The following is a 27,607-nucleotide window of genomic DNA, read 5'->3' as shown; positions in this document are numbered from 1 at the left end:
TGTGGTATTTTTTTTTTTTTTGAAGAAAATAAAAAAATGTTATTTCAGAGAGATCATAATGAGAAAGAAAAATGAATTGTGGGATTTTTTTTTTTTTTTGAGATAGAAAAGAAATGTAATGGAATAAAATAGTTATTGCATAGAGAAGATATATAGTTAGAGAAAAAATGGGTCGTGAGATTTTTTTTTATATATTTTTCTTAATAAAAATCTATTTTGTAATTGTCATAATCGTCTTTGTAATTTAATTAACTTTCGAATTTCTTAAACTTCTAGAGTCTTTTCTGTCAAATTTTTGATTTTGGCTAAACTTCGATCTCTTAATACTAATATAGACATCTAAGCGTCTCCCCTTATTTGGAAAAATTATATCTCCAAAACACCCTTTCCAGCGAATGAAAAAGAAACATATTCTGGATCGTAGATCTAGGTTGACGGATAAGGGAGTTGGCAAACCACCGACAATCTGGACCAAGGGGGGTGCGGCAGCGAATTTGGTTATGCAGGGAGGTTCCGAGGCCATATGTAGAAACCCAATTATGTGATTACTTTTAGGACAATAGCTGATCGATAGGAAGCTCATCATTCTTTGTTTTTGCATTATGCGCATTAGGTTATCTAAATGCATTAAGTCAAAGAAGACTCGTGGATACACCCCACTAAATGCATTGTGCGCATTAGGTTATCTAAATGCATTAAGTCAAAGAAGACTCGAATTTGCTAGAGACTATGCAAGGGGGTAAAAACAAATTAAATTTTTGGATACTCTCAGTGCCTTATTTGTTGGATACTTCAAAATCCGTCACTTTTTGTAAAATCATATTGTGACCTTTTGCGTAGAATTTGTTAATATCTGCACTGCCTAGCAATGTTTCTAGTTGATTGAGATTGAGGCAGCCACAGAGAAATACCCAAGTCATAGCTTGATGTGGCGATGTGGGATATAAAGATTGCACTGATGAAGAAGAACAAGTGTGATTATTGCAGGTGACAAATGATATATTCACCAAAGAGGATGGTGAGTTCTTGGTGAAGCATGGAGCACTTCCTGAAGAGAGAATACGTGCTGTGGAAACTGGGGGATGCCCTCATGCTGCAATTCGCGAAGACATCAGCATTAATCTAGGCCCTCTTGAGGAGCTTTCTAACTTGTACAAGGCAGACATACTTCTTTGTGAATCAGGCGGAGGTACTTCCAGAGGCAATTAGATGAGGAACCCTAGATATGAACTGACTTGAATACTTAGGTTGAATTGTTGCAAATGACTAATGGTGATGCATGATGATAGTAGTACTAGAATTTCATTATTGAACTTGAAACTGAAAGGCTTTATGTAGTTTATCTTTAAAGAGATTAATATGTGAGAAAACCTTCACACAACAACTTGGGATGGAACTACTTACTGTGAAGTTGCAAAAATTGGGATATTTTGTATGTGAATGACCAACCAATTGTTGGATCAAGCTTTTTCATAGTCATATTTTATTGTTTGATTGAAACAATTCCCAATTTGATTTGTTTGGGAGCAGATAATTTAGCTGCGAACTTCAGCAGGGAGCTGGCTGACTATATTATTTACATCATAGATGTATCTGGTGGTGATAAAATTCCACGAAAAGGTGGCCCTGGAATCACTCAAGCTGACCTTCTGGTATGTGGTTTTCTAATATTCACTGCTGCTGCCTTTGTTGTGGATGCTATATCCTATACTGTTAGTTGTTTGATTGTGACTTGATAACCTTTGATGAGGAATTCATATGTGTGACTCGACAACATTTGATTGTAGGTGATAAACAAGACTGACCTTGCACAAGCAGTTGGAGCTGACTTGGCAGTGATGGAGCGTGACGCACTTCGAATGCGAGATGGAGGGCCATTTGTCTTTGCTCAGGTTGGTTGATTGAATGGTTAAATTAGTTAGCTAGCATTTTTGTATTGTAGAAGTATATTGAAAGGTCTATACTATTATGATTATAATCTGTGTTAGTTATATCTAGCTGTATTTTCCCATGATATCAATTATTCTTGGCAGAAAAGAGACACTACAACCCTGTCTCCATTCGCAAATCTGTCATGTTACCGTGACAAATTTCAAATTTTTATCTGTATAGGTCTTATTTGATGTCTATGGCTTTCGGAATTGCTTCAAATGTTAAATTTCAGTTTCCATGATTCATATCCTTGTGAACCTATATGTCTTTGCTCAGGTGAAGCACGGGCAAGGAGTTGAGGAAATCTTGAACCACATAATACAGGCTTGGGAACTAGCAACAGGAAATAAGCGCCACTGAGCCACCGACGCTTTTTCATTGAATTTGGTTTCTGCATCTTTTTTCCAAATCTCTGTCTACCTCTTAGAATAAATGTGTAAATGTTTAACACTACTCCGCCCCTGCGGGAGTGGAGTGGCGAATGACGGGGAACGCATTGTTGCTATGCTATTATTGTTTAGTGTCACAATTTTTATATCTAATTGAGTTGTCATTCATTTTTTTCTCTATGCTTATAAAGATGAATCATCAAATCCAAAAAATTGTTTTGAACTTGTTCTGAGATGAAGAAGATAAAGCGAAAGAAGTCTTTGGTTTCTGAAAAGGGTCTATCCCCTCCACGCACAAAAATATTGAGGATTTGAAAATTCATAAATATATCAACAAAATTTTTACGATGACGCAAATTGTAATGAAATTTTAGGTAAACTCAATTGAGATTGGCAAAAATGAAATTGAAAGCTATAAATTTTTAGGGATAGGAATTTATAATTGAGTTCACCCATCATCTTTCCTTTTTAATAATTTAAAATTTATCTTTTTGTATGGATTTCAAATATAGAAGGAAGTGAGGAGTGCGCATTTCATAACAGCTCTCGGTTGACAATAATCTTTTATAAAAGAAAAATGCATTATTTTTACTGATGTGTCATCAACAGAAATCTCCCATAAAATTAAAATAAAGTGGCAAGACAAAGACTATATATGAATGCATTTCTTTAATCGATCATTATGAATATATATTAAAGAATCTGAAGCTACCTCTTAGGGTTAGCTTTCTAAGTTTGCTCAAAAGATAAAAAAAACCATTTCTAGGCCATCCGGAAGGTTCGTAGCAAAAACATTCCTTTTGAACCCACCCGGTAGAGGTGCATTCAGCTTCGGGGTACCCTTTCTTTTTGCACTCTGCTTTACAATATTTATTTGCTTCACCACTTAATAACCAATATTGACACTTTGGCCCTATTTCCTTGCACATATAAGCTTGACCATTAAACCTTTGGTATGTCTTACCATCTTCATTTACAGGTGGAAAAATAATTGCCCAAGGCTCTGATGTTGAGAAGACTGGGAAGAGTGCTAGAAACATGAAACAAAATACCTTTGAATCCATGGCTAGCTACTACACTAATGCATATATTTTTGTGATATGTATTATCAACAACAATCCATTATTTATACCTATTTTGCAATTGTGAGTGTGAACGTACAAACGTAATTTAACATTCGCAAGTTGACGATAACTCCTTTAGTGATATAAATATTATCCTACCTAATTGAATACCAAAACCAAAACTTCAATGCAAGTTACTGAAAATGACTGATTTGACAAAACCGTTAGACTGTGAACTTGTAGAGGATCTTATATCACCTGATGAGGAAATAATGTTTCACGTTGCTATTTGTACCAAATAAACATCTTAATATACGGAGCAATAAGTAATTGCTTCTTATTTTCAATAATAACTCATATTTTAATAATTTCATAAAAAAGAAGAAAAAAAAATCCAGCAAGTACTAGAGACCTTTGAGTTTGTGCGCCTACGGAGGGGAGTCCGGGGATTAGTATGCATTTACTGAGATACCTTCCAAAATTCTAGTCTAAATACTGATTGAATGGGTGTGTTACTAACTTGTTAACATAACCACCTCACCCCCAATCAAAAACCAAAAAAATTCACCAATTACTCTTATATAACACTTACAATCCATTTAAATCCATATATAAGTCCAAAAACCATAACCTGTTTTGATTGTAATCTGGAAGACAAATTTTGTTAATTGCGGTCCAGTGACTAAGCATCCACATCAGCTTACTTTCCTATATTAGCATGATGGGTCAACTTCTAATTTTTCACATAACAAATTTACCCATAACAATATTACTCAAAACAATCAATAATTTATGCATCAATAAATTGAGAGTTAATGTTATTTTTCAATCAATTTGGTATTCATAAAAACCATATCAGTTATAATATGTCATTAGCACAACAAAACCCTTAATTGATGCATCGTTATTAAAAAAAATTATAACTTATATAAAATGATCATACCTTACCATCATTTTTTTACACCCTATATCTTGTCTCTTTTCTTCTCCTTTATTCTGATCACTTTCTTCTTATTTCTACACCTGTATTATAGAAGGATGCAGCTATTGCCACCCTATCATTTTCTTTGTTCACCCTACTTGCTCATTACACCCTACATTTTAATTTCAATTATTAAATTTACCTATTTAACTCATTTCTCTTTCCAAGAATATCCTTATATGACATATCCAATTAGAAAATAAATATTTTTAACGAAAATCTCTCATTTAATTTATACTCATAAAAAATTAAAATTTATTAAAATTTCCTAATAAAATCATAATCTAATTTTACTCCCATTTTTTAAAATTTTTTCTTTCAATTTCAATTTTTTTTATCAGGAATTTCAATGTTCTCTATTTCAATCTATGTAAAAAAATTAGTAATTTGACAACTATGATCAATGAAGAAGAGATTGATTTTTTTTTTCTTTGTGTTGTAAATTTGTACTTTCCGTGTTCACAAAGAATTTTGCAAAAATTTTGATGAAGTTAAAGGTAATGGTTTTGTGAATTGAATAACGAATTAATGATGAGAAGGCAACAAAAAGACAAAAAAATAGTAATAAATTCAAATTTGGGTCGAGAAGATAAAGATTAACGTTATCCAATGAGAAATTAAGTAGTCTTTGTATTTAATTAATGGGGACGTGACCACTTACCCAATTTTAGACAAAAAATTGCCCACTTACTCCACCAAGAGTTATTTAACCCCATTTACCCAATCTAACATCTATGGACAATATTGCCCTCATACTCTCTCTCTCTCTCTCTCGACTCCCATCAACCTCTCTCCTCCCTTGCTTCTGGAAAGCCCTCGCCGGAATTCGAATCGGACCCACCGGCCACTGTCGTCGGCGATCTCTGAGTCTGCGACCTCCGCTTCTTCTTCCTCGCCTTCCTCCTACTCCAACTCACTGCTTCTTCCTCTTCACCAACTCGTTCTCCCCAGCCAGATTCCGATTCACCATCTCCGTCCTCCGATTCACCTTCACCATCCAAGATCCGCGACCTCACTCGCCACGTCAGCGCCAAGGTCTTAGAAGCTAGATCAAAGGCTGGGAGGCTCCGGTGAGGAGGCTGGATCGGAAGCCGGAATGCAGGCGGTTGGGATCGGTGCTGCAGATGACTCCGGTGAAGGGGAGGCGGTGCTGCAGTTACTTATGGGCTGGCGGAGACGAAGGACGATCTGGTGGGTAGGACGTCGGGATTTTTTTTTTTTTTTTTTTTTTTTTAATTTTGATGGTCTACTGGGGGCAGTAGACACATTATTGGCCCCCAGTAGACTTTGATACGAGGGACAGGGATCACTATAGTGTAGTATTTTGATAAGTTACATGTTGTTTTCTGTGTATTAAGGTCAAATTATCAGTGAATCCTACAAAATGGTGCATTTTTGGTGGTCTATTGGGAGGCAGTAGAGACATTGGACTTTGTATTGGGGGGCAATAATATGATTACTGGGGGCAGTAATATGATTATAAATTGATCAATTGTTCCTTTAGTGTATTCATTTTGGTTTTGGGAGTTCATACAATTCACTGGACGTCAATAATATGATTTTTGGGAGGCAATAATATAATTACTGGGGGGCAGTAATATGATTACTGGGGGGCAATAATAGCCGGATTCTGGAATCCGGTCACCGGTAGTCGGAATCCGGTCACCGTTCGCCGGAGTCCGGTCACCGGTCACCGGAGTCTGGTCGCCGGAGACCGCGCCGGCCACTGGTCACCGTAGCACAGCAAGGTGGAATGTGACTTCTCTCTCTAAGTGAGAAAGAAGGAGAGGGCCAAAAAGTCTCAAAAAAAAAGAAAAAAGAATTAATTGGGTAAAGGGGAAATAATCCCTTAGAGTGTTTTGGGTAAATGGGGTTAAAAAACAGTTGGTGGAGCAAGTGGGCAATTTTTAGCCTAAAATCGGGTAAATGATCATTTCCCCTTAATTAATTACTGTTGAAGGAAAACCGAATTTGTGTTTAGCCCAAACTCTAGGTTACTTGACCTAGTGGTAATAGGATTTAATTAGAAGGATCTAGAATACTAATCAATGTAGAATTACTTTCTTTGTATGATTGAGATTCTATGCATTGTAATCCTCTATATAACAAGGCCCCTATTATCAATGAGAATACACAGCAAATTCCTCTCAAATTCAGTTTCTCTAAAACACGTTATCAGCACGAAGCCCTAACCCTGAAGCCCTAAATTCGTAGCCTTCAAATCCCAGAAACCACCGCCGCCCACCTTGAAGATCTCAACTCCAGGAGTCCAGAACCGGCGGCCCCGCCCACAGAACCGGCCTGAAAATATCCGAACCGGCCACCAGAAGTAGCAAAAATCCCCCTGCCTGGTTCAAAGCTTTCCTCACCACCTCCTACCGCCATACTCGGCCACCTGCAGCATCCCCACCCCAGAAATCTGGAACCAGAAGTTTCACCACCGGAACCGGCCTAAATTCAGCTGAACCGGCCGCCGGAATCTTCCTAACTTGAACCGGCAGAAAGAAAAAAAAAAAAAAAAAAAAGAGAGGAGGAGATCCTCTGCAGCCCAAGCCCAATTGCTGCAGCCCAAGCCCACGTGCAGCAGGCCCCAGCCAAGCCGCCAAGCCACAAACGCTCTTCCACGTCAGCACCACGCAGGCATCCAGTCACACCAGTCAGCCAGCCACGTCAACCACCAGTGCCACGTCAGCAAGCCGGTCAACCACAGTCAACACCGGTCAACCCTCCGGTCAACGACCGCAGGTGACTTTTCCGGCCATTTTTCGGCACTTTTCCAGCAACTTTTCCGGTAAGCTACAGTAACTTTCCGCGCGACCACTTTTCTGGCCATCTTTTAAGGTAAACTTTTCTAAAAGTTCCCGTTTTTGAAGTTTTTTTTTCATTTTCTTCTTCTTTTCTCGGGGACTTCCAAAATCCCTTCTTCTACCCCCCTTTCTCTACATAGGGGAGACCAAAGGCCGAACTGTGGGGGTTCGTGCTCACTCCAAGCTTGGAGCTTGTAGAGTCCTCCAAACTTAGAGTTTGTTGAGAAGAAAACGATCGACCACATACATCGTTGTTTCGATCTAATCCAAAACCCCACTTGGAATCGGATTTTCTTGGAAGCGACTACGCTCAGAAATTTAATAGTTTTTCGTGGTAGCCTTTCCGCTCCGAAACTAACCCTAATCTTGTGTTGTTTTTCAGGATGAGTTACCTGAACAAGTTGAACTTTGTTCCACTCGAGACAACTGGCGCAGGATACCAGAGGTGGGTCCGAGATGTGCGCCAACATCTTAAGGCCGATGGACTTCTGGAAACCATCCAAGAGCCTAGTCAGAACGTGCTCTCCATTGAGCAAGCTACTGCTTTTGAAGCAAAACAAGCTAAAGCCATAATTCTCATGAATAGGCACATGAATGACGCGCTCCAAAATGAATACCTCAACGAGGAAGACCCAAGAAAGCTATGGGTAGAACTTGAGCAGTGATTTGGCAACGTTCGTGACTCCCTGCTTCCTGATTTAGAAGTGCGATGGCATAGCCTCCGCTTTTGTGATTTCAAGTCTGTGCTTGATTATAACTCGGAAGCTCTTCGTATCAAGTCTCTGATGGAGTATTGTGGCCAAGCCATAACTGATACGATGTTAACATAACCACCTCACCCCCAATCAAAAACCAAAAAAATTCACCAATTACTCTTATATAACACTTACAATCCATTTAAATCCATATATAAGTCCAAAAACCATAACCTGTTTTGATTGTAATCTGGAAGACAAATTTTGTTAATTGCAGTCCAGTGACTAAGCATCCACATCAGCTTACTTTCCTATATTAGCATGATGGGTCAACTTCTAATTTTTCACATACCAAATTTACCCATAACAATATTACTCAAAACAATCAATAATTAATGCATCAATAAATTGAGAGTTAATGTTATTTTTCAATCAATTTGGTATTCATAAAAACCATATCAGTTATAATATGTCATTAGCACAACAAAACCCTTAATTGATGCATCGTTATTAAAAAAAATTATAACTTATATAAAATGATCGTACCTTACCATCATTTTTTTACACCCTATATCTTGTCTCTTTTCTTCTTTATTCTGATCACTTTCTTCTTATTTCTACACCTGTATTATAGAATTGTCAAGTTGTTCAACTTCATTATCCAATCAAATAGATATTCTAGATGGGTATTCATACGAAGGTTTTGATCCATCTAAAGAGGTAAGAGTTTTTCTTTTGGAACCTCCAAATTTACTCACTTGACCTCTATGCTTTTTACACCTCTTATCAATTTTTCAAATACTAAATTTACTCACTAAACCTCACTAAACTTCCTCAAATAACCTCACTCATATAATTTGCAAACAAATTATTATATTTAAAATAAAAAATTTAGTCATTTAAATGATTTAATCACTCTATAAATCTTAACTAAATATACATTTCTTAATCAAACTTGAGTTTCAAAAATTAATGTCTAATCAATAAAAAAATGCCACGAACTATTCTGTATTTTTTTTTTTCTATTTTAGCTGTACAAAAAAAAAATGAAGAAATCATTTGTTTTTATTCTCAAAAAAAAAAAAAAAAAAATTTGGCTGTATTTTTTGTACCACATTTTTTTGTCTGAATATTTTTTTTGTACCACATGATTAATTATTTGGGAAAATGACCATTTACCCAATTTTGGGGACATTTAACCCCACTTACCCAAACACTCTAAGAGATTGCCCACTTAATCAACAGTTTTCATTTTAAAACCCCAAACCCCAATTACCCAACCTTTTCAACACGTGCCTGTTTTATTCAATTTTCCTGACGCTTTTGCCCTTCTATAACTGAAACGCTTTCAAATCATAACAGAAACGTGATTTAGGGAGCAAAGCTCTCCGATTTTAGAGAGAGAGGATCGGCTGGATTTGTAGAGAGAGAAGCTCCCTGGTTTTTTAGAGTGGAGCTCTATCATTTTAGAGAGAGGGAGGAGCTGTGCGATTTCTATAGACAGGAGAGAGAAGCTCCTTGGTTCCGGTTTGTGAAGCTTTCCGGTAATTTCGGTGTGTGAAGCTCTTGCGATTTGTATTTAGAGCTGGTGGTAGAAGATTTGCAATTCATAGAGAGAGAAAATCTGCTGCGATTGTCACATGGATCGAGATCGAGATGCTCTTTGTGTGCCTCCAGTGCAGTTTGCTTTTTTTCTTTGGCTCTATCTAATCTGTTTGGCGTTTAGCTCGATTTAATCTGTTTGATTTTAGGAATTTTTTTGTACGAATTGTTGCTTACTGATGCTTTATTTGAATGCATTGCTATTTATTACATCTTCCAAATTGTTTTTGCTGTTTTGACTATATTATTGGGGACCAGTAGTGTGTGTATTGTTGGGCAGTAATGTTTTTATGTGTTATTAAGTCGTTGTAATTGTTGTCTAGTTATCCTTTTCATTATTTTAAAAGTAATTTGGTACTGCTTCTATTTCATTTTGGTAGTTTTGATTAAATCTTTGGGGGGCACTGCTCAGTTTATTGGGGGGCAGTAATATGTGTTTTAGGTTTAATAATAGATTCGTTCGCCTGTGTTTTCTTCGCAGGTCTATGGCTGATCCTCTGGTTGCTAGGTGCCTTTACTGTGGCAAAGGTTATATGATTCATTTGAATCAATGCATGAGCTGCTCTGAGTTGTATGAAGACATATTCCGTACATTCCAGTTTTTCCCAAGTGATATTAGTGAGCTTCAGTATTCAGTTCCAGGTTGTGAAGTTTGTTTTCTTCGTAACGATCGTGATATCCAGATGCTATTTTGCTCTGCTAGAATACATCGGCTAGAGTGTATCGATATTTCAGTTTTAAAGATTGGGGGAGGTTGTAGGACAACTTGTTCGATGGATAGTGGTTCGGAAGTTATTGATGAAGATGATTATTTGGGTGAAACATTCAGGACTGAAGTTCACAAGACGTATTTGTCTGATGAGTGGAGTTCTTATATTCATCATGTCGGGGATAAGTTTCATGGTGCTGCTGAGCTCCGTGAGAAGCTCAAAAAGTATGCAATTGCAGTTGGCTTCGAGTTTGTATTCCTGAGAAATGATTTGGACCGTATTCATGCAGTCTGGGCAAATGTTGGAACCGAAGGTTGTGATTGGCATCTTCGTGCTTTTTCATCATCTGCCAATGGTTGCCTTTATATAATAGAGTTGAATAATATTCACACTTGCAAGGGTGTAGTTAGGACTCAAAAGCACAAGCTTTTGGGATCCAAGGTTGTCAAGACTTGCATTGCTGCTGATGTTAGCTATAATCTTTCATTGAAGCCAAGGGAGATTATGAGCAAGTTCAAATCAACATACGGGTTTGATATTTCCTACAAGGTTGCATTGAAAGCAAAGCATCGGGCCAAGGAAGCGATTTCTGGTTCCGATGCAGACACATTCAGCAAGTTTTCTTGGTATAAGGAAGCTGTTTTGCAGAGTAACCCCGGCTCTTCTTTTGTGTTGGAAGTTGAACCATCTACAAATCATTTTCAGAGGCTATTCGTAGCTTACGGAGGTTGTGTAAAAGGCTTCCAATTCTGTTTGCCTGTGTTGTATGTTGATGGAACGTTTGATAAAAGCATTTACAAGGGGTAGATTCTGTCTGCAACTGGAAGGAATGGGAATCAAGGTAACTGTATTGTTTATTGCCCCCCCCCCAATAAATTTATTTTTTGCCCCCAGTAATATTGGCTTTTTTTTTTTTATAGTTTCATCTGTGTGCTTAATATTTCTTGTTTTAGTTTCTTTCATTGTGATAGATATCATTTTTACATTGCTGTGCAACGTTGTGATAGTTTCCTGCCGTGCAATAACAACATTATTGGCCCCCAGTAGACTGATTTTCCTGTGATCTGGTTTATGCAGGTTTCTATCCTCTAGCCATATGTTTTTGTGATTCTGAGACAGATGCAAACTAGACATTCTTTTTCAAGCATTTGAAGAGTCTGCTTGAACCTCAAGGAAGAGTTATCATATTTATTAGTGATCGGGGTGTTGGATTGTTGAGTGCTTTCGATAAGGTATTTGCTGGTAATCCTCATCGGTTTTGTTACAAGCAGTTGGTGGTGAACCTTGCCGGTAAATATAGGGGTAAAGGTAATTCAAAATTGATAGAAGATGTTAAGCAGAAGTTTTTTAAGGTTGCATATTCCTCTACACAGAAGGAATACCGTTTCAATTTGCGGTTGCTTAGAGCAGTTGGTGGTGCCGATATTATTGACCCTTTTCTTGCTGAATTGCCTGTGGAAAATTGGTGCCGTGCATTTTATACTAGCTGCCGATATGGAATTATGGCTAATGGGATTGCTGAATTATTTAACTCTTGGATTGCAATTGAGCGTTTGATGCCAGTCTATTGTATGCTTGACCAGACAAGAGTTTAACAAATGGAGATGGCGGGTAAAAGGAGGGAAGAGGCAGAACGTTGGACCACAGAACTAACTCCCATAATGGAGGAAAGGTTGAAGGTGCAGATGGAGAAATCTCGTCGTTTCAGTGACCATTATTCAAGCCCTGGAGTTTATGAGGTTCGGTCTGACTTTTCATATGTAGTCAACATTTCCGATCATGCATGTTCATGTGTTAAATGGCAGATCAATTGTTTTCCTTGTCCTCACGGCCTTGCTGCATTACAAGCTGCTTCTGAAAATGTATATGATTATATTGATAAGTACTTTCATGTTGATATGTTCAAGAAAAGCTACAGTTCTCCTATCCGTCCGATAACCAATGTTGATGTGGCGACCCGAATGAGTATACCACAGCGCCGTAATATTAAGCCAATAGGAGCTCGATACGTCGTAGACATACCGTAGACCTACCAACTTAATACTACAAGGCCTTTTGAAAATACAAATTTTAGAAAATAGGAGACCAAGAAAAAACTAAATTTAGAAAGGATTTTAAATCAACAACCCAACACTCAAAAGAACAAGTCTGGAAATGCTTAAAAATAAAGTGGTCAAGTGCTTTGTGGCGCCTTAGGGCTTACATCATAACCAAAATGAAAGGAAAGTTCAACAACAACAATAAAACAAAGGGGTGAGGCGCGCTCCCAGGTAGGCGGACCTCACAGAGTTCAACATGGAATGAAAAACGAGTAAAACGATGGAATACCACAAGGGAAGAACTTCAAGCAACAGGAACAGCAACACACGAACTTGGCCAACGACCCACTTCTAATCCAAATCGTCCGGAATGACCTCGTTATAACCTGAAATGTAGGGGGTGAGCATTTCGTCCTCGCTAGCCCAATAGGGGCCGACCCAACCTTAGTTAGGTTTGAAATCTAATAGGTAAAACATAGCTACTAGAATATAGGTTGCGCGCATTTGTAAAATCAAGTAAAACAAATGCAAACAAAAACAATCACAGTTGTTTCGTTTCAGGAAATCATATGCAGCATGCTTCACACAATTTGGAGCTCCGAGATACTTACCTGCCGACTAAACCAAAATAAATCGGTGACCGACCTGATTCGTCCTGAATTCGAGAACCAGCCAACTACTCTGTAGTCCTTGTGACTACAAGTAGCGAAAGTGTCCATTTCCTGACTCTGAGTCTCCTATGACTGGTTCACTGTCTGTATTTACCTTTCCTTGACAAACATATGAGCACAGCCCCCTCCGGAGGTTCACGGTTATCGACACCGTGAGATCCCTATGAATCTACGCGTCTAGGTCCCATTCACTTTCAGGTCACAAACACAAACATACCAAAGGGTACAGTATCTCAACATGCAAGTCTAGCCTCGGTTTTCGCAATCAACAATTATCGGTTCTGAAAACACATGTATCACGAGGCACCGACTAATGAACAACCAAAAACATACTTGCAGGCAACATAATATTATACTAGAGCATTCCACATATATCGAAAAGCCTCTAACAAGGAAGGGACAGCTCACCCTACCTGGAAAATGTTGGCGTACTCCACACTCTACTACAACAAAAAGACTTTTTAGCGACCAAGTTTTTGCGAGGAATTTATTTTCCTCAGTAAATGTCACTTTTTACTAGGAATATGTTGATTCCTCACTAAATGTCATTAGGTTTTCTGCGAGAAACATAATTTCCTCACTATACACCACTTTCTACGACGAATATTTCAGTTCATCACTAAAGGTGACCATAATTTGGTCTCCTAAATCATCATGTTATTGGCGAGGAAATAGGAGACTTCAGTGAGGAATTTTTTCATCGCTAAAAAGACATTCAATGAGAAAATAACGATTTCGTCGTTATTAGTTTGGCGGAAAATTATGTAAAACCCGCCAAGTTCAACGACGACAAAACCATGGTTTCCTCACTAACAGTCTGTGTTTTGCGAGGAACTATTTCCTCGTCAAAAGAAGCATTTAGCAAGGGAAATACATTTTCCTCGCTATTTGTTTGGCATAAAATTATGTAAAACCCGCCAAATCTAGTAGCGACAAAACTATAGGTTCCTTGCTAAATGTCAATGTTCTACGAGGAAACATTTGGTCGCCAAAAGATGCAGTTTGCGAGGAAATAATTAAGTCGTCGCTATAGTTTTGGTGGGAAGTTTTCTCGAACCCGCCAAATTGTACGATGACGGAAGTATGATTTCCTCGCTAAAAGCGGGCTTTTATCGATGAATGATATCCTCGCTAAAATAGAAATTTTAGAGATGAATGATTTTCTCGCTATTTATACATTTAGTGAGAAATTGATAATTTCGACGTAATAGTTTTGGCAGAAGGTTTTTTGAACCTACCAAATTTAATAGTGATGAAATAAGTCTTCCTCGCTAAAGTTATTATTTTATCGAGGAAATAATTAAGTCATCGCTATAGTTTTGGTAGGAAGTTTTTTTGAACCTGCGAAATTATATGGTGACAAAAGTATGATTTCCTCGCTAAAAGTTCTTTTTTAGTGATGATTGATTTTCTTGCCTTTGATACATTTAGCGAGATATTAATAATTTCAACTCAATGACTGGAAGTTTTTTGAACCGCCAAATTTAATAGCAGTGAAACCAAGTCTTCTTCACTAATAAAGATATTATATAATTGAAGAAAGACATGTTCCTGCCGTTAGTACATTAGATGACCAACTAATTATTTTGTCGTCGTGTCATATATTAGATCCTATCTAGAGCAAGGTTAGGGTTTAGGGTCACTTTTCGGTAGCATATCCACATCTCAACCGTTCAGTTTTTAGGTACAATGTATAGATCATCTCTACAAAATTTCAGCCAAATTGATGGTCGTTAAGGCATTGATAACTGCCTTAAAGCTAGTACGGTTCAGATTGGACAGATTCAGTTCGTGCATTCGTTTAAGCGAGTTATATATATATATAGCCCTTCTAGGTTGCGGACGTTCGTTCCTAAGCTAAGGAACGGATTTCCAGTTTTGACCCACTTTTCGATCACATTTTCACATCTTAACCGTTCAGTTTTTAGGTATATATGAGTAGATCACTTCTGCAAATTTTCATCCAAATTGATGATCGTTAAGGCATCCAAAACTGTAATTTACCAGTATAAACACGAACGGTTCCCGTTCGACAGATTTGGTTTGTTCGTGTAAATTGCAGTTTTAGATGCCTTAACAATCATCAATTTGGCTGAAAATTTGTAGAGATGATCTATACATTAGGACCTAAAAACTGAATGGTTAAGATGTGAAAATATGATCGAAAAGTTGGTCAAATATGGAAATCCGTACCTTTTGCTTAGGTACGGATATCCGCACATGAGCAAGGTTCTATATATATATATGATCCTTTCATTAAGGGATCCATTTTTTATCGCATTTCAACATCTCTACCGTTCAGTTTTTAGGTTCTAATATATAGATCACTTTTACAAATTTTCAGCTAAACTGATGATCGTTAAGGTATCAAACTATATTAAATCAATTGACGAACCGAATCTATCCAACTTGAACCGTTGATTTTTATAACTGTAAATCGCAGTTATGAATGCCTTAATGATTATCAATTTGGCTAAAAATTTACAGAAGTGATCTACTCATATAGACATAAAAATTGACCGGTTGAGATGTGAATATGTGATCAAAAAGTAGGTCTAATAAGCAATCCCTTAAAATGACTAAAAAAGGGGATCCCTCGCAAGAATGGCCCTGTGTGTGTGTGTGTGTAACTTATTATCCCTCCCTAATTCCTTCCCATTGATCTTGCGCTCACTTTGCATACATGACGTTTCCACTAAGGGACTCTTCTTTATGCATATTATTGTATTATACATGACTTACTATGTCATTCCAATTGAACTGCTCTGGTTTTATAACACTCTTTTAAGATGTAGAACTTCGAAGAAAAGTACTAAAGTAGACAATCGATCACACTGTGTTCAATATGATCATCCTGATAATTCATGATAATTAATGACTAAATGGTACTCAATTTAACTTAAAATTTACAAAGATGATCTAGGAGTGATGTCTTAAGATTGAACTATTCAGATCATCGAAATAAAATTTCCATAGAAAATCTCACACCAAACACTAAATTGTTGATAATATAATACCTTCTTCAAATTGAAAATCATTTAGTTAGCCATTATCATGACTTAAGCCATCAACCCCTAAACCACAAACCTTGAATTAAAGCGGGCTTTCAAAAACCTGAATAAAATTAAAAGCGAAACAATTAAAAGTTCTAAGCGCCAATCAAAACAGAAACGCGCCCGTTTGCAAAAGTGAAAAATCAAATAAAATGAGACACTGCCAAAAAGCCCCAATTTCTCTCTCAAATCTCTCCCTCTCTCTCTCTCTCCCTCCTTCTCCCCTCTCTACCGCTCTCACTATCGCCATCGTCTTTAGAAGCTTTGGGAATTGGATCCCCTAATTGAAAAGATGATCTGCCTACCTCCCATCGTGAATAGAGGCTCTGCACTGTCGGAAGGTCGACCCGCCGTTAATTTTGGTGAGATCCAAGCACGGTAATTGTACGAGAAGTTCTAACTAGGTGGAGGTCCTAGCCCCTGATGGGTATCCTTCCCACTTCTTCAAAAGTGCTTGGACCCTTTAGAATTTGGGTCGTGCAATCAAATTAGGGCTTGAATTCTATACTCTGCTTGTTGTGAATTTCGTACTTTAGGGTCTTGGGACAAGGTAAATTCTAATAATTCACCTTCCTCTCGTCAATTTCTTCTGGGTAAATTAGGGTTTTGTTTTCACGAGACTCCGTAGAAATTAACCTACAACGGATTACTCCGAATTTTAGATCAGTCTAGATCTGACGAAATTTGTTTCATAGGTTTTCTTTTCCCCCAATTCGAATTGAATTGTTAATTGATGATGGTTCTATTTTGATTTTGTTCCAATGAGTGCGAGTCCAAGACCAGGAGCTTTTGAGAGCAGGTCAATCCAAGGAACAGATAGACAAGGATGGAGCTAATCTAGAACGAGTCATGCAAGAGCTTTCTTCAATTGGTCTAATGCCGGAGGTCGCGGTGGTGATGTCCCAATAGTGCAGGTTGTTATTTCTTGAGTGGAGGAACTTTACATACATATATCGTTTATGCCTTATACTTTTCTTCTGAGCCAATCTTTTGTGTCTTTAAACAGATTAGTGCTCTTAAAGGGAATAATATAGACAACCTTTTCGAAATTGTAATGCTAGTAGGTAAGTCAAATGCGTAATGATGTTGAAACATTAGCTTTGATATGCTTATTGCAAAATAGATGTGCAATCCTAATGTCATCATAATAATTTGTATTGGTTTGCCTGAGCAGTTAGTGTGGAACCTAGAACTGGTGAGAAACCATTCTTTCAAACCTAAAATTGTTGAGCATCGCACCGCTACACCAATTTATGCTTTAAATATACCACCGATTCATGAACAATGTGAGGAAACTGCAAAGCTTTGCTACTCTTATTATTCTTTAGGCATGATTGTCTCTTGGTTTCTTTGGTCTTTAGCTTCCATTCATAAACAAAGCTACAACACACCATATTTGATAATTATGTTTTAATTGCATATGAGATTTTGTCTTCATGTATATTTATCACTTCATGTATATTGATCAGTTTTCCACCACCAAACAAAAGACATAAACTTATCACTTTGGCATGGCCTCTGTTTGGTCTTCTTGTATTATTGAACCACCATTTTGCATTATCAAACCACCGCCTTATGATCAAAGTGAGAGGGAAGATAAAAGCTTAATTAAACTTATTATTCTTCAAAGCACCTGGACATTGTTTCTTGGTCTTTGTTGTCTAACTCGTATTCAAAGCAAGCTTGCAGCACATTTTGACAATCATAGTTCAAATATATACGTTTTAAATCTCTTTGTCCTTATGTGCAGGTCTTGAACATTCCTCCACCTCCAAGTTTAACGTGGCTACTTGAAAGGTGATTTTGCTGCCATGTATGTTTTAAGATTGACTTGCCAAAGTTCAATTTTTTTTTTCTTTCTTTTATTCATGCGCTGTACGGTACCACAATTTGAACAGAGAATAGAAAAGCCAAAAGACGTTCATCATTGATCTTCTTGCCGCTTACTTCAATTTTGGGGAAAATCAAAACATGAGACCAATTATAGACTTGCAGATGCTTTACTTTCTTTGCTTCGATTCTAATGTTGCCTTGCAGACACCATGCAAGCAGTGATTGGTTAAGCTGTGGCCTTAATGATTAAGGTAATTCTCAGAGTCTCTCCCTGTATGTTTCTTGTGCACCACTGTATGTTTCTTGTAATATTCTATGAAACTACTGATGTGGTTTTAGTAAGTGCACCATACTTGAACTTTGATTAGGAGTAAGTATGGTAATATTCCATAAATCCCCAGTCTCTAAAATTATATTCATGAGTTGTTCGTCGAATGTTGTTTTCCAATATCCTGGTCATTGAACTCTTGTGAAGGTTGAGGGTTCCAGCAGTCCTTATCATTTAAAATACATGTGACTTCGATTATAAGAATCCTCTTGGTGAAATTGTGAACTTTGTGTATTTTCATTGACTCGTATCAATTTGGCTGCAATCGTTATTTTTTATTTCTATGTTTTTAGCATGTGTGTAAATGATTGTGATGCCCCGGAAATTCATAATTATTTTCTGAGGATTTTTCCAGAATTAATTTTATAACTATTGGACGGTTTCGTGGCTCGTGGATGGAGCGGAAGTGTTTCGGGCGAATAATTAATTGAAGAATATGGTTTTAGGGGGGTTGCCAAAGGTTGACTTTTTATTCGTTGGGATTCTCCGAAAACTTCCTTCACGAAAGTTGTAGAGCGCGTCGATACGAGTTCGTGGACATGTGGAACGCGAGAATCGGAGTTCGTATGAGGAAGTTATGGCTATTGGAAAAAGTTTCCATTTTAGTATATATAGGAAAAATCAGAAATATATTTTCATTTCCTCATTTCCTTTTCCGGAAGCTTTTTCTCTCTCTCTCTTCTCTCTCGTCCGCTCCCTCAGTATCGAAGAAAACCGCCTGACCCGACCCGAACCCTGCCGATCCGACCCGACTTTTCCGGCCAACTGCGGCGGTCTCCGGCCTTGAAACTTGGCCAGCAGGGTCGTCTCCTCCGTCTGGTCGTCCCTCTGGTGTTCTCTTACGGCGATTCTCCGTCTCGGTGGCAGTTCAAGGCGGTGCAGACTGGAGAAATCGGACCCGACCGGAAAACACAGTTCCGACGTCGGCACGGCTTCGATTTTCTTGGGTTGAGTTCAGAACAAGCTCGCCGATCGATCCTTGGTGGTTGTTTGGATCGATTCACGTGAAACTTCGATCAACTCAGTTGGGATTACTGTTCACGGCTTGTGAGGTAGTTTTCGATCCCTTAAGCTTGTTTTCTGACTTCGAGCTAGTTATGAGAATTCACAAGCATGCTTAGATGAAGAACTTTGATGTTGGGAGTTTTGTGAAATAATGTGTTTTGGCCGGTGGCGGTGCACCACCGTCTGTGGTGGCGTTCCGGCGGTGTTCCGGCCACTTAAGGAACTGTTTTTGGTATTATATATGTTCTACTCGTTGATACGAGCGTTTCGATATATAATATGCAAATTTTGGAGTTCGTATGGAATTGTTATGATTTTTGCAATTTCATACCGATCGATTATTCTATCCGTGAGGATTTGAGCGTCCGATCGACTTGTGGTTTGGTCACATCGATCGTGGACGTATTCCAGAGACTTTGGAAGGTCTCGGATGTGGTTTTGCCTCGATTGGCGCCACTTTGGGGGATTTTAGTTCAAAACAAGGGTTTCGGACTTAAATCAAATGTGAATCGTTACTGATTGTGATCATTGGTGATTAGGTGCTTCTAAAGGTGAATTGGACGAGTTGTTGGTGATAGTGTTAGTTCGGTTCTGTATAGAAGACGCAGCGGGATTCTGAGGTGAGTAATCTCACGAAGTTCATTTCACGAACGGGAATACCCTTATTATTTTGAGAGTTATTTAGTTAACTGCAAACTATAGATGGTATTAGTGGCACTTTTGAGTAGATGATTACGTGTGTATATATGTATATTATGGGATGTATATATATACATACGTATTCATGTATTAGTAAATATATATGTTTTGGTGGTTTGTGGATTTATGAAAACAATATGCATGAAATGATGCTTTTTATTGTTTTGGGGTGTGGCTTTAGGAAAACAAATGATTTGTGGAAATGATTGATTTCGATTTGTTTTGAAAAGCGTTGAGATTTGAGAAAAGTGTTGAGATTTGGGTATGAAAACAATAGGCATGAATTGATGCTTTTTATTGTTTTGTGTTATGGCTTTTTCGGAAAACAATAATTATGGAAATGTTGATTTCGATTGTTTTCAAAATCGTTGTGATTTGTGTAACATTTTGGGTCCAATGCGACTCCTTTAATGTTTTGCTCCAAGGGACATTGCGGCCCGAGGATCGAAGGTCTGAGACCTTGGGCAGAATATCAGGTGACCACGTCTTTGGCCGGACGAGTGGTTACGTTTTCAGTTAGAGCTCTAATCTGTCTGCCATATAGGTAATTCATGGGGTAACGGGAATTGGTTATTTACAACTCATGACATTACGTATTTTTAGGGAACAAGGTGTGAGTTGCTTCCTTATTAATGGTTTTTAAGGGGACAAGGTGCAAGTTGATTTCCTTATTAACGATTTGATAGAAATCAAGGTGTGAGTTGCTTTCTATGGTACGCTTATGGTACAACTGATAGAATTCAAGGTGTGAGTTGTTTTCTATGTTTTATTGATAGAATTCAAGGTGTGAGTTGTTTTCTATGTTTTATTGATAGAAATCAAGGTGTGAGTTGCTTTCTATGTTTTATTGATAGAATTCAAGGTGTGAGTTGTTTTCTATGTTTTATTGATAGAAATCAAGGTGTGAGTTGCTTTCTATGTTTTATTGATAGAATTCAAGGTGTGAGTTGTTTTCTATGTTTTATTGATAGAAATCAAGGTGTGAGTTGCTTTCTATGTTTTATTGATAGAAATCAAGTGTGGGTTGTTTTCTATGTTTCGTTTTAAAAGGAAACAAGGTGTGAGTTGCTTTCTTTTATTTCGATTTGAAAGGAAATTAAAGTGTGAGTTATTCTCCTTTATTTCGTGTTTTAAGGAATTAAAGCGTGAGTTGTTTTCCTTATTTTTGGCGTGAGTTGTGTGTGGTTTGAGTTACTCATACGGGCTTGCAAAAGCTTACCGGGTTTGTTGTGTGGCAACCCGGTACACTATTCAAACGGTGTAGGGGTTAATCCTGCAGGTTAGGATAATCGGGGCTGAAGCGGAGGTAGCGCCTTTGCGGCTTTACGGTAGGATGCCATTTTGTAACTTTACCGTTGATTAAGGACTTCCGTTGTATAGTTACTCTGAGCTGCATTTACGTTTTATTTTGTTGTTGACAATCTATTTCGTAAGCATTGTAATATATAACTCTATGGAGCGAGTTTATATTAACTTTGAGGGTTCAGGGCATCAATATCTGTGTAAGTTAAAGGGAAAAAGATTCCAGGTATTTTGTATTGATGACTGGACGTTCACGCATATATAATTATGGGGTTATATATATCGATTTTCATGTGTGTAAAATCAGGGGCGTGACAATGATTGACTTGTTTGTTATGTTATTTGAAGCACTTCACACTGATTGTAGGAACAAGAATCACATATTAGGATGTGATTTATTGCTTGTAGTCATGTAGATAAGAGGAGCTTGCACTGGAAGGAGCTCATTATTTGACAACAGCGGAGCTCGTGAGTCTCAGTGAGCAGCAGCTTGTGGACTGTGATCGTGAGGAAGTGAGAGGCTTGTCTTGTTAAGCTTTCATGAACAAGAGCTAAAGCTGCTAGTATATGATTTTGCCTTTGAAATATAGGTTTGGATCTTTTCCTTCAAGTCTAAGAATAATGAACTACCCGGAGAGTTTTGTCCTGTAAACCATGTTTGCTGCAATATAAGTTTCTTCTGTTCCAAAATCCTTGCTATGTTCTTTTATTTCCTTCATTATTTTATTGATTGTTTGACTAGTTTTGAATAAGAATCCTCTTTGTAGAATGAAATAATATGTACCTGCAGTAGGTCATATCGTAATAAACAGACAAGTGTAACAAAAAGAATATTTCCTCGCTATAGATTAAAATTTAATAACGACAAAAGATAATTTTCTCTCTATAGACTTTAGTTCCTACACCGATGGAAAAAACATTCCTCGTTGTTGATTATTTTTAGGGAGATAACTTTTTCTCGCTAAAAGTATACATATTACGATGAAACAAAATTTCCTCGCCGAAAACAGTTTAGAGCGAGGAAAAACTTCTTTGCCGAAAGCTATTTATAACGACGAAAATATTTTTGTCACAAAAGCAGTAGTTTAAATTTTTTATTATTTAAAACTTTTTTAATTACTAATTATCATCAGCGAGAAAATACATAATTTAGCGACGAAATCAAATTTGTCAAAAAATATATTTAACTACTATTTTCTAATCCTTGAAATTTTTTAACGAGGTAAAATTATGAGTTTGGGTGAGGAAAAATATTGTCGCCAAAGATTAACAGCAAGAAAAAAAAAAATTTCTCGCAAAAAAGGTCTGGCGAGGAAATAGGTTTTTCGTCGTTGAAACTTTTCTTGACGAGCTTTCTCCGACGAATTGAAGACGAAAAAAATTTCCTCGCGGAATTACTACAGCGAGGAAACGTTGGTTTTCAACGAGGAACAAGTTCCTCGCTAATGAGGTTTTCTGTTGTAGTGATATATCTGATGCTTTCCGCTTAAGCTTCCTTAACGATCGTGTTTCCTGAACCATTACTTAATTTGTAAGTAATTATCCAGGTAAACATCATGATCAACCTTAAGTAACCGTGTACACTAAACCCTTTTTATTTCAATGAGGCCATTAATTATTTCTTTCAACCTTTACCAATTTGGGAAACTAAATTCTTTCTTAAAAAGGAAAACGTCCTTATCGCTCCGCTAAACTTTCGCCAATCCGAGCGACCAAAGTTGAGTCGATCCTCAGTTGTACGAGGTCGGTCAACCATGGTCAACTCTTGGAGTTGACTTTTGACTATTTGACTTTGACTTCTGACTGTTGACCAAGTAAACCTTTATTTACCATTATTTATTATTTATTAAAAATAAATAAGTAAATAATTCTTATTTATTAAAACCAATAAATAAATAATTATAAATAAAGTTTTACTTTTACTTCTACCGATTTACTTCTCCTTTTTCACTTTTTCACTTTTACCATTACTTTTACCTCCACACTTTCACTTTTACTTTTTACCTCCTTTTTACCGAATTTACCTTTACTTTCACCTTCTTCACTTTTTACCACTTTACCACAGTAAAACCTCCTTTAATCCAATTTTTACCATTTTCTTTATTTTCCTTTTCTTCCAAAAACAAATCCATTTCTTTTCTTCTTCCTTTTTTTTTTCTTTTGGCCAAAACTACACCACAATAATCACCAAATCTTCCACAACAAAATTCCAACACTAAGAAAATCAGGCTAATAAAATCCTACTAATTAAACCATCCTCAAATCTCTATTTTTCACAATTTTTCCAACAACAACAATAGCTCAACATAAACAATATCCTATACTTTAGTTGTTTGATTGTGACTTGATAACCTCTGATGAGGAATTCATATGTGTGACTCGACAACATTTGATTGTAGGTGATAAACAAGACTGACCTTGCACAAGCAGTTGGAGCGTGACGCACTTCGAATGCGAGATGGAGGGCCATTTGTCTTTGCTCAGGTTGGTTGATTGAATGGTTAAATTAGTTAGCTAGCATTTTTGCATTGTAGAAGTATCTTGAAAGGTCTATACTATTATGATTATAATCTGTGTTAGTTATATCTAGCAGTATTTTCCCATGATATCACTTATTCTTAGCAGAAAAGAGACACTACAACCCTGTCTCCATTCGCAAATCTGTCATGTTACCGTGACAAATTTCAAATTTTTATCTGTATAGGTCTTATTTGATGTCTATGGCTTTCGGAATTGCTTCAAATGTTAAATTTCAGTTTCCATGATTCATATCCTTGTGAACCTATATGTCTTTGCTCAGGTGAAGCACGGGCAAGGAGTTGAGGAAATCGTGAACCACATAATACAGGCTTGGGAACTAGCAACAGGAAATAAGCGCCAATGAGCCACCGACGCTTTTTCACTGAATTTGGTTTCTGCATCTTTTTTCCAAATCTCTGTCTACCTCTTAGAATAAATGTGTAAATGTTTAACACTACTCCGCCCCTGCGGGAGTGGAGCGGTGAATGATGAGGAACGCATTGTTGCTATGCTATTACTGTTTAGTGTCACAATTTTTATATCTAATTGAGTTGTCATTCTTTTTTTTCTCTATGCTTATAAAGATGAATCATCAAATCCAAAAAATTGTTTTGAACTTGTTCTGAGATGAAGAAGATAAAGCGATAGAAGTCTTTGGTTTCTGAAAAGGGTCTATCCCCTCCACGCACAAAAATATTGAGGATTTGAAAATTCATAAATATATCAACAAAATTTTTACGATGACGCAAATTGTAATGAAATTTTAGGTAAACTCAATTGAGATTGGCAAAAATGAAATTGAAAGCTATAAATTTTTAGGGATCGGAATAGCTCTCGGTTGACAATAATCTTTTATAAAAGAAAAATGCATTATTTTTACTGATGTGTCATCAACAGAAATCTCCCATAAAATTAAAATAAAGTGGCAAGACAAAGACCATATATGAATGTATTTCTTTAATCGATCATTATGAATATATATTAAAGAATCTGAAGCTACCTCTTAGGGTTAGCTTTCTAGGTTTGCTCAAAAGATAAAAAAACCATTTCTAGGCCATCCGGAAGGTTCGTAGCAAAAACATTCCTTTTGAACCCACCCGGTAGAGGTGCATTCAGCTTCGGGGTACCCTTTCTTTTTGCACTCTGCTTTACAATATTTATTTGCTTCACCACTTAATAACCAATATTGGCACTTTGGCCCTATTTCCTTGCACATATAAGCTTGACCATTAAACCTTTGGTATGTCTTACCATCTTCATTTACAGGTGGAAAAAGAATTGCCCAAGGCTCTGATGTTGAGAAGACTGGGAAGAGTGCTAGAAACATGAAACAAAATACCTTTGAATCCATGGCTAGCTACTACACTAATGCTTATATTTTTGTGATATGTATTATCAACAACAATCCATTATTTATACCTATTTTGCAATTGTGAGTGTGAACGTACAAACGTAATTTAACATTCGCAAGTTGACGATAACTCCTTTAGTGATATAAATATTATCCTACCTAATTGAATACCAAAACCAAAACTTCAATGCAAGTTATTGAAAATGACTGATTTGACAAAACCGTTAGACTGTGAACTTGTAGAGGATCTTACATCACCTGATGAGGAAATAATGTTTCACGTTGCTATTTGTACCAAATAAACATCTTAATATACGGAGCAATAAATAATTTCTTCTTATTTTCAATAATAACTCATATTTTAATAATTTCATAAAAAAGAAGAAGAAAAAATCCAGCAAGCACTAGAGACCTTTGAGTTCGGTGCGCCTACGGAGGGGAGTCCGGGGATTAGTATGCATTTACTGAGGTATCTTCCAAAATTCTGGTCTAAATACTGATTGAATGAGTGTGTTACTAACTTGTTAACATAATCACCTCACCCCCAATCAAAAACCAAAAAAATTCACCAATTACTCTTATATAACACTTACAATCCATTTAAATCCATATATAAGTCCAAAAACCATAACCTGTTTTGATTGTAATCTGGAAGATAAATTTTGTTAATTGCGGTCCAGTGACTAAGCATCCACATCAGCTTACTTTCCTATATTAGCATGATGGGTCTACTTCTAATTTTTCACATACCAAATTTACCCATAACAATATTACTCAAAACAATCAATAATTTATGCATCAATAAATTGAGAGTTAATGTTATTTTTCAATCAATTTGGTATTCATAAAAACCATATCAGTTATAATATGTCATTAGCACAACAAAACCCTTAATTGATGCATCGTTATTAAAAAAAATTATAACTTATATAAAATGATCGTACCTTACCATCATTTTTTTACACCCTATATCTTGTCTCTTTTCTTCTCCTTTATTCTGATCACTTTCTTCTTATTTCTACACCTGTATTATAGAATTGTCAAGTTGTTCAACTTCATGATCCAATCAAATAGATATTCTAGATGGGTATTCATACGAAGGTTTTGATCCATCTAAAGAGGTAAGAGTTTTTCTTTTGGAACCTCCAAATTTATTCACTTGACCTCTATGCTTTTTACACCTCTTATCAATTTTTCAAATACTAAATTTACTCACTAAACCTCACTAAACTTCCTCAAATAACCTCACTCATATAATTTGCAAATAAATTATTATATTTAAAATAAAAAATTTAGTCATTTAAATGATTTAATCACTCTATAAATCTTAACTAAATATACATTTCTTAATCAAACTTGAGTTTCAAAAATTAATGTCTAATCAATAAAAAAAATGCCACGAACTATTCTGTATTTTTTTTTTCTATTTTAGCTGTACAAAAAAAAAATGCTCGACAAACAACATTCGTATCAGATTTTCTAATTTATGAACCAGAAACCCTATATTTCACCGATTTCGGAACATGCAAAGTCGTTCCGGAAATTTCACAGATATGTAACCAAAATGAAACTTAAAACTACTTTAAACGGAAGATTTTGTAATAGGTCCCTCAGAAAACATGAAAAAAACTGGAAAAGGGAGTCGGAAATTGAGTTTTTACCTGTTTTGATATCTTCGAAGCCGAAAAAGGGAAAACAATTGCCGGACCTTGAAGCGTCATCGCCGTAGAACGGTGAGAATCCAGGTGAGAGAGAGAGAGAGAGAGAGAGAGAGAGAGAGAGAGTGAGGCAGAGAGAGAGAGAATCGGGTATGGAGGGACGAAGAGATTTGAATCAGTTTGACGTTTGATAGAGATGGGTTACTGACGAGTCGTGCAGTTTTAGTGTAGTGGCACTACCGTAATAACATTTTATTCTGGAGCCTAGATGAGTCTTGACACTGTCGAATTGGGTAAGTGGGCACAAACAGTTGAAGGTGGAGTGATTGGGCAAATATTGGGCTAAAAATGGGTAACTGGTCACATCCCCTAATTATTTTGATGTTTTTAGTTTTTTTTTAACCGATAGTTTTTTTTTTTTTTTACTAATATAATGGATTGACTTAGATTTTGGTCATAAATCATAACATGATTTATTTTATTTTCCCTCACCAATATGCGTTCAACATATATAACATATATTTTTATGTCACATGATCTTAATCATATTTTTAGTTCTTGTTAAAGATATATGAATGCTTTAATGAGTATGTAGTGAAATTGGAAAATGAAAATAGATAAGGAAAATAATAAGAAATACAATATAATATTATTGAATTGGAAAGTCCACATAAAATAAATATATTATTTTTGGATATAATTATTGTGATGCCCCGGGAAATTCACAATTTTTTTCTGAGGATTTTTCCAGAATTAATTTTATAACTATTGGACGGTTTCGTGGCTCGTGGATGGAGCGGAAGTGTTTCGGGCGAATAATTAATTGAAGAATATGGTTTTAGGGGGGTTGCCAAAGGTTGACTTTTTATTCGTTGGGATTCTCCGAAAACTTCCTTCACGAAAGTTGTAGAGCGCGTCGATACGAGTTCGTGGACATGTGGAACGCGAGAATCGGAGTTCGTATGAG

The 27,607-nt window shown here is 36.7% G+C and overlaps 2 protein-coding genes and 1 long non-coding RNA gene across 3 annotated transcripts; all 3 read left to right on the top strand.

Moving 5' to 3' along the window:
• Positions 1 to 978: 978 nt before the first annotated feature.
• LOC112166439 (urease accessory protein G) lies at positions 979 to 2,307 on the top strand (the record flags this gene model as incomplete). Its single annotated transcript, XM_024303286.2, has 4 exons — positions 979 to 1,189; positions 1,531 to 1,652; positions 1,788 to 1,892; positions 2,209 to 2,307. Coding segments are annotated over 4 exons (522 nt in total), but the record flags the coding sequence as incomplete, so codon positions are not given.
• A 7,649-nt stretch (positions 2,308 to 9,956) lies between these two features.
• LOC112203080 lies at positions 9,957 to 10,988 on the top strand. Its single transcript, XM_024344102.1, has one exon. It carries the CDS (start codon positions 9,957 to 9,959, stop codon positions 10,986 to 10,988), a length of 1,032 nt encoding a protein of 343 aa, XP_024199870.1.
• A 12,564-nt stretch (positions 10,989 to 23,552) lies between these two features.
• LOC112166440 lies at positions 23,553 to 24,198 on the top strand. Its single transcript, XR_005800226.1, has 2 exons — positions 23,553 to 23,595; positions 23,816 to 24,198. It is a non-coding gene; the product is annotated as an uncharacterized LOC112166440 (long non-coding RNA).
• The last annotated feature ends 3,409 nt before the right edge of the window (positions 24,199 to 27,607 follow it).

The sequence above is a fragment of the Rosa chinensis genome, chromosome 5, assembly GCF_002994745.2.
Source record: "Rosa chinensis cultivar Old Blush chromosome 5, RchiOBHm-V2, whole genome shotgun sequence".
NCBI lineage: Eukaryota > Viridiplantae > Streptophyta > Magnoliopsida > Rosales > Rosaceae > Rosa > Rosa chinensis.
This window is presented reverse-complemented; position numbering and strand designations above follow the sequence as displayed.

Excerpts from the sequence above, each read along its gene's own strand:
- LOC112203080 (XM_024344102.1), top strand. The coding sequence starts at position 9,957 with ATGGCTGATCCTCTGGTTGCTAGGTGCCTTTACTGTGGCAAAGGTTAT.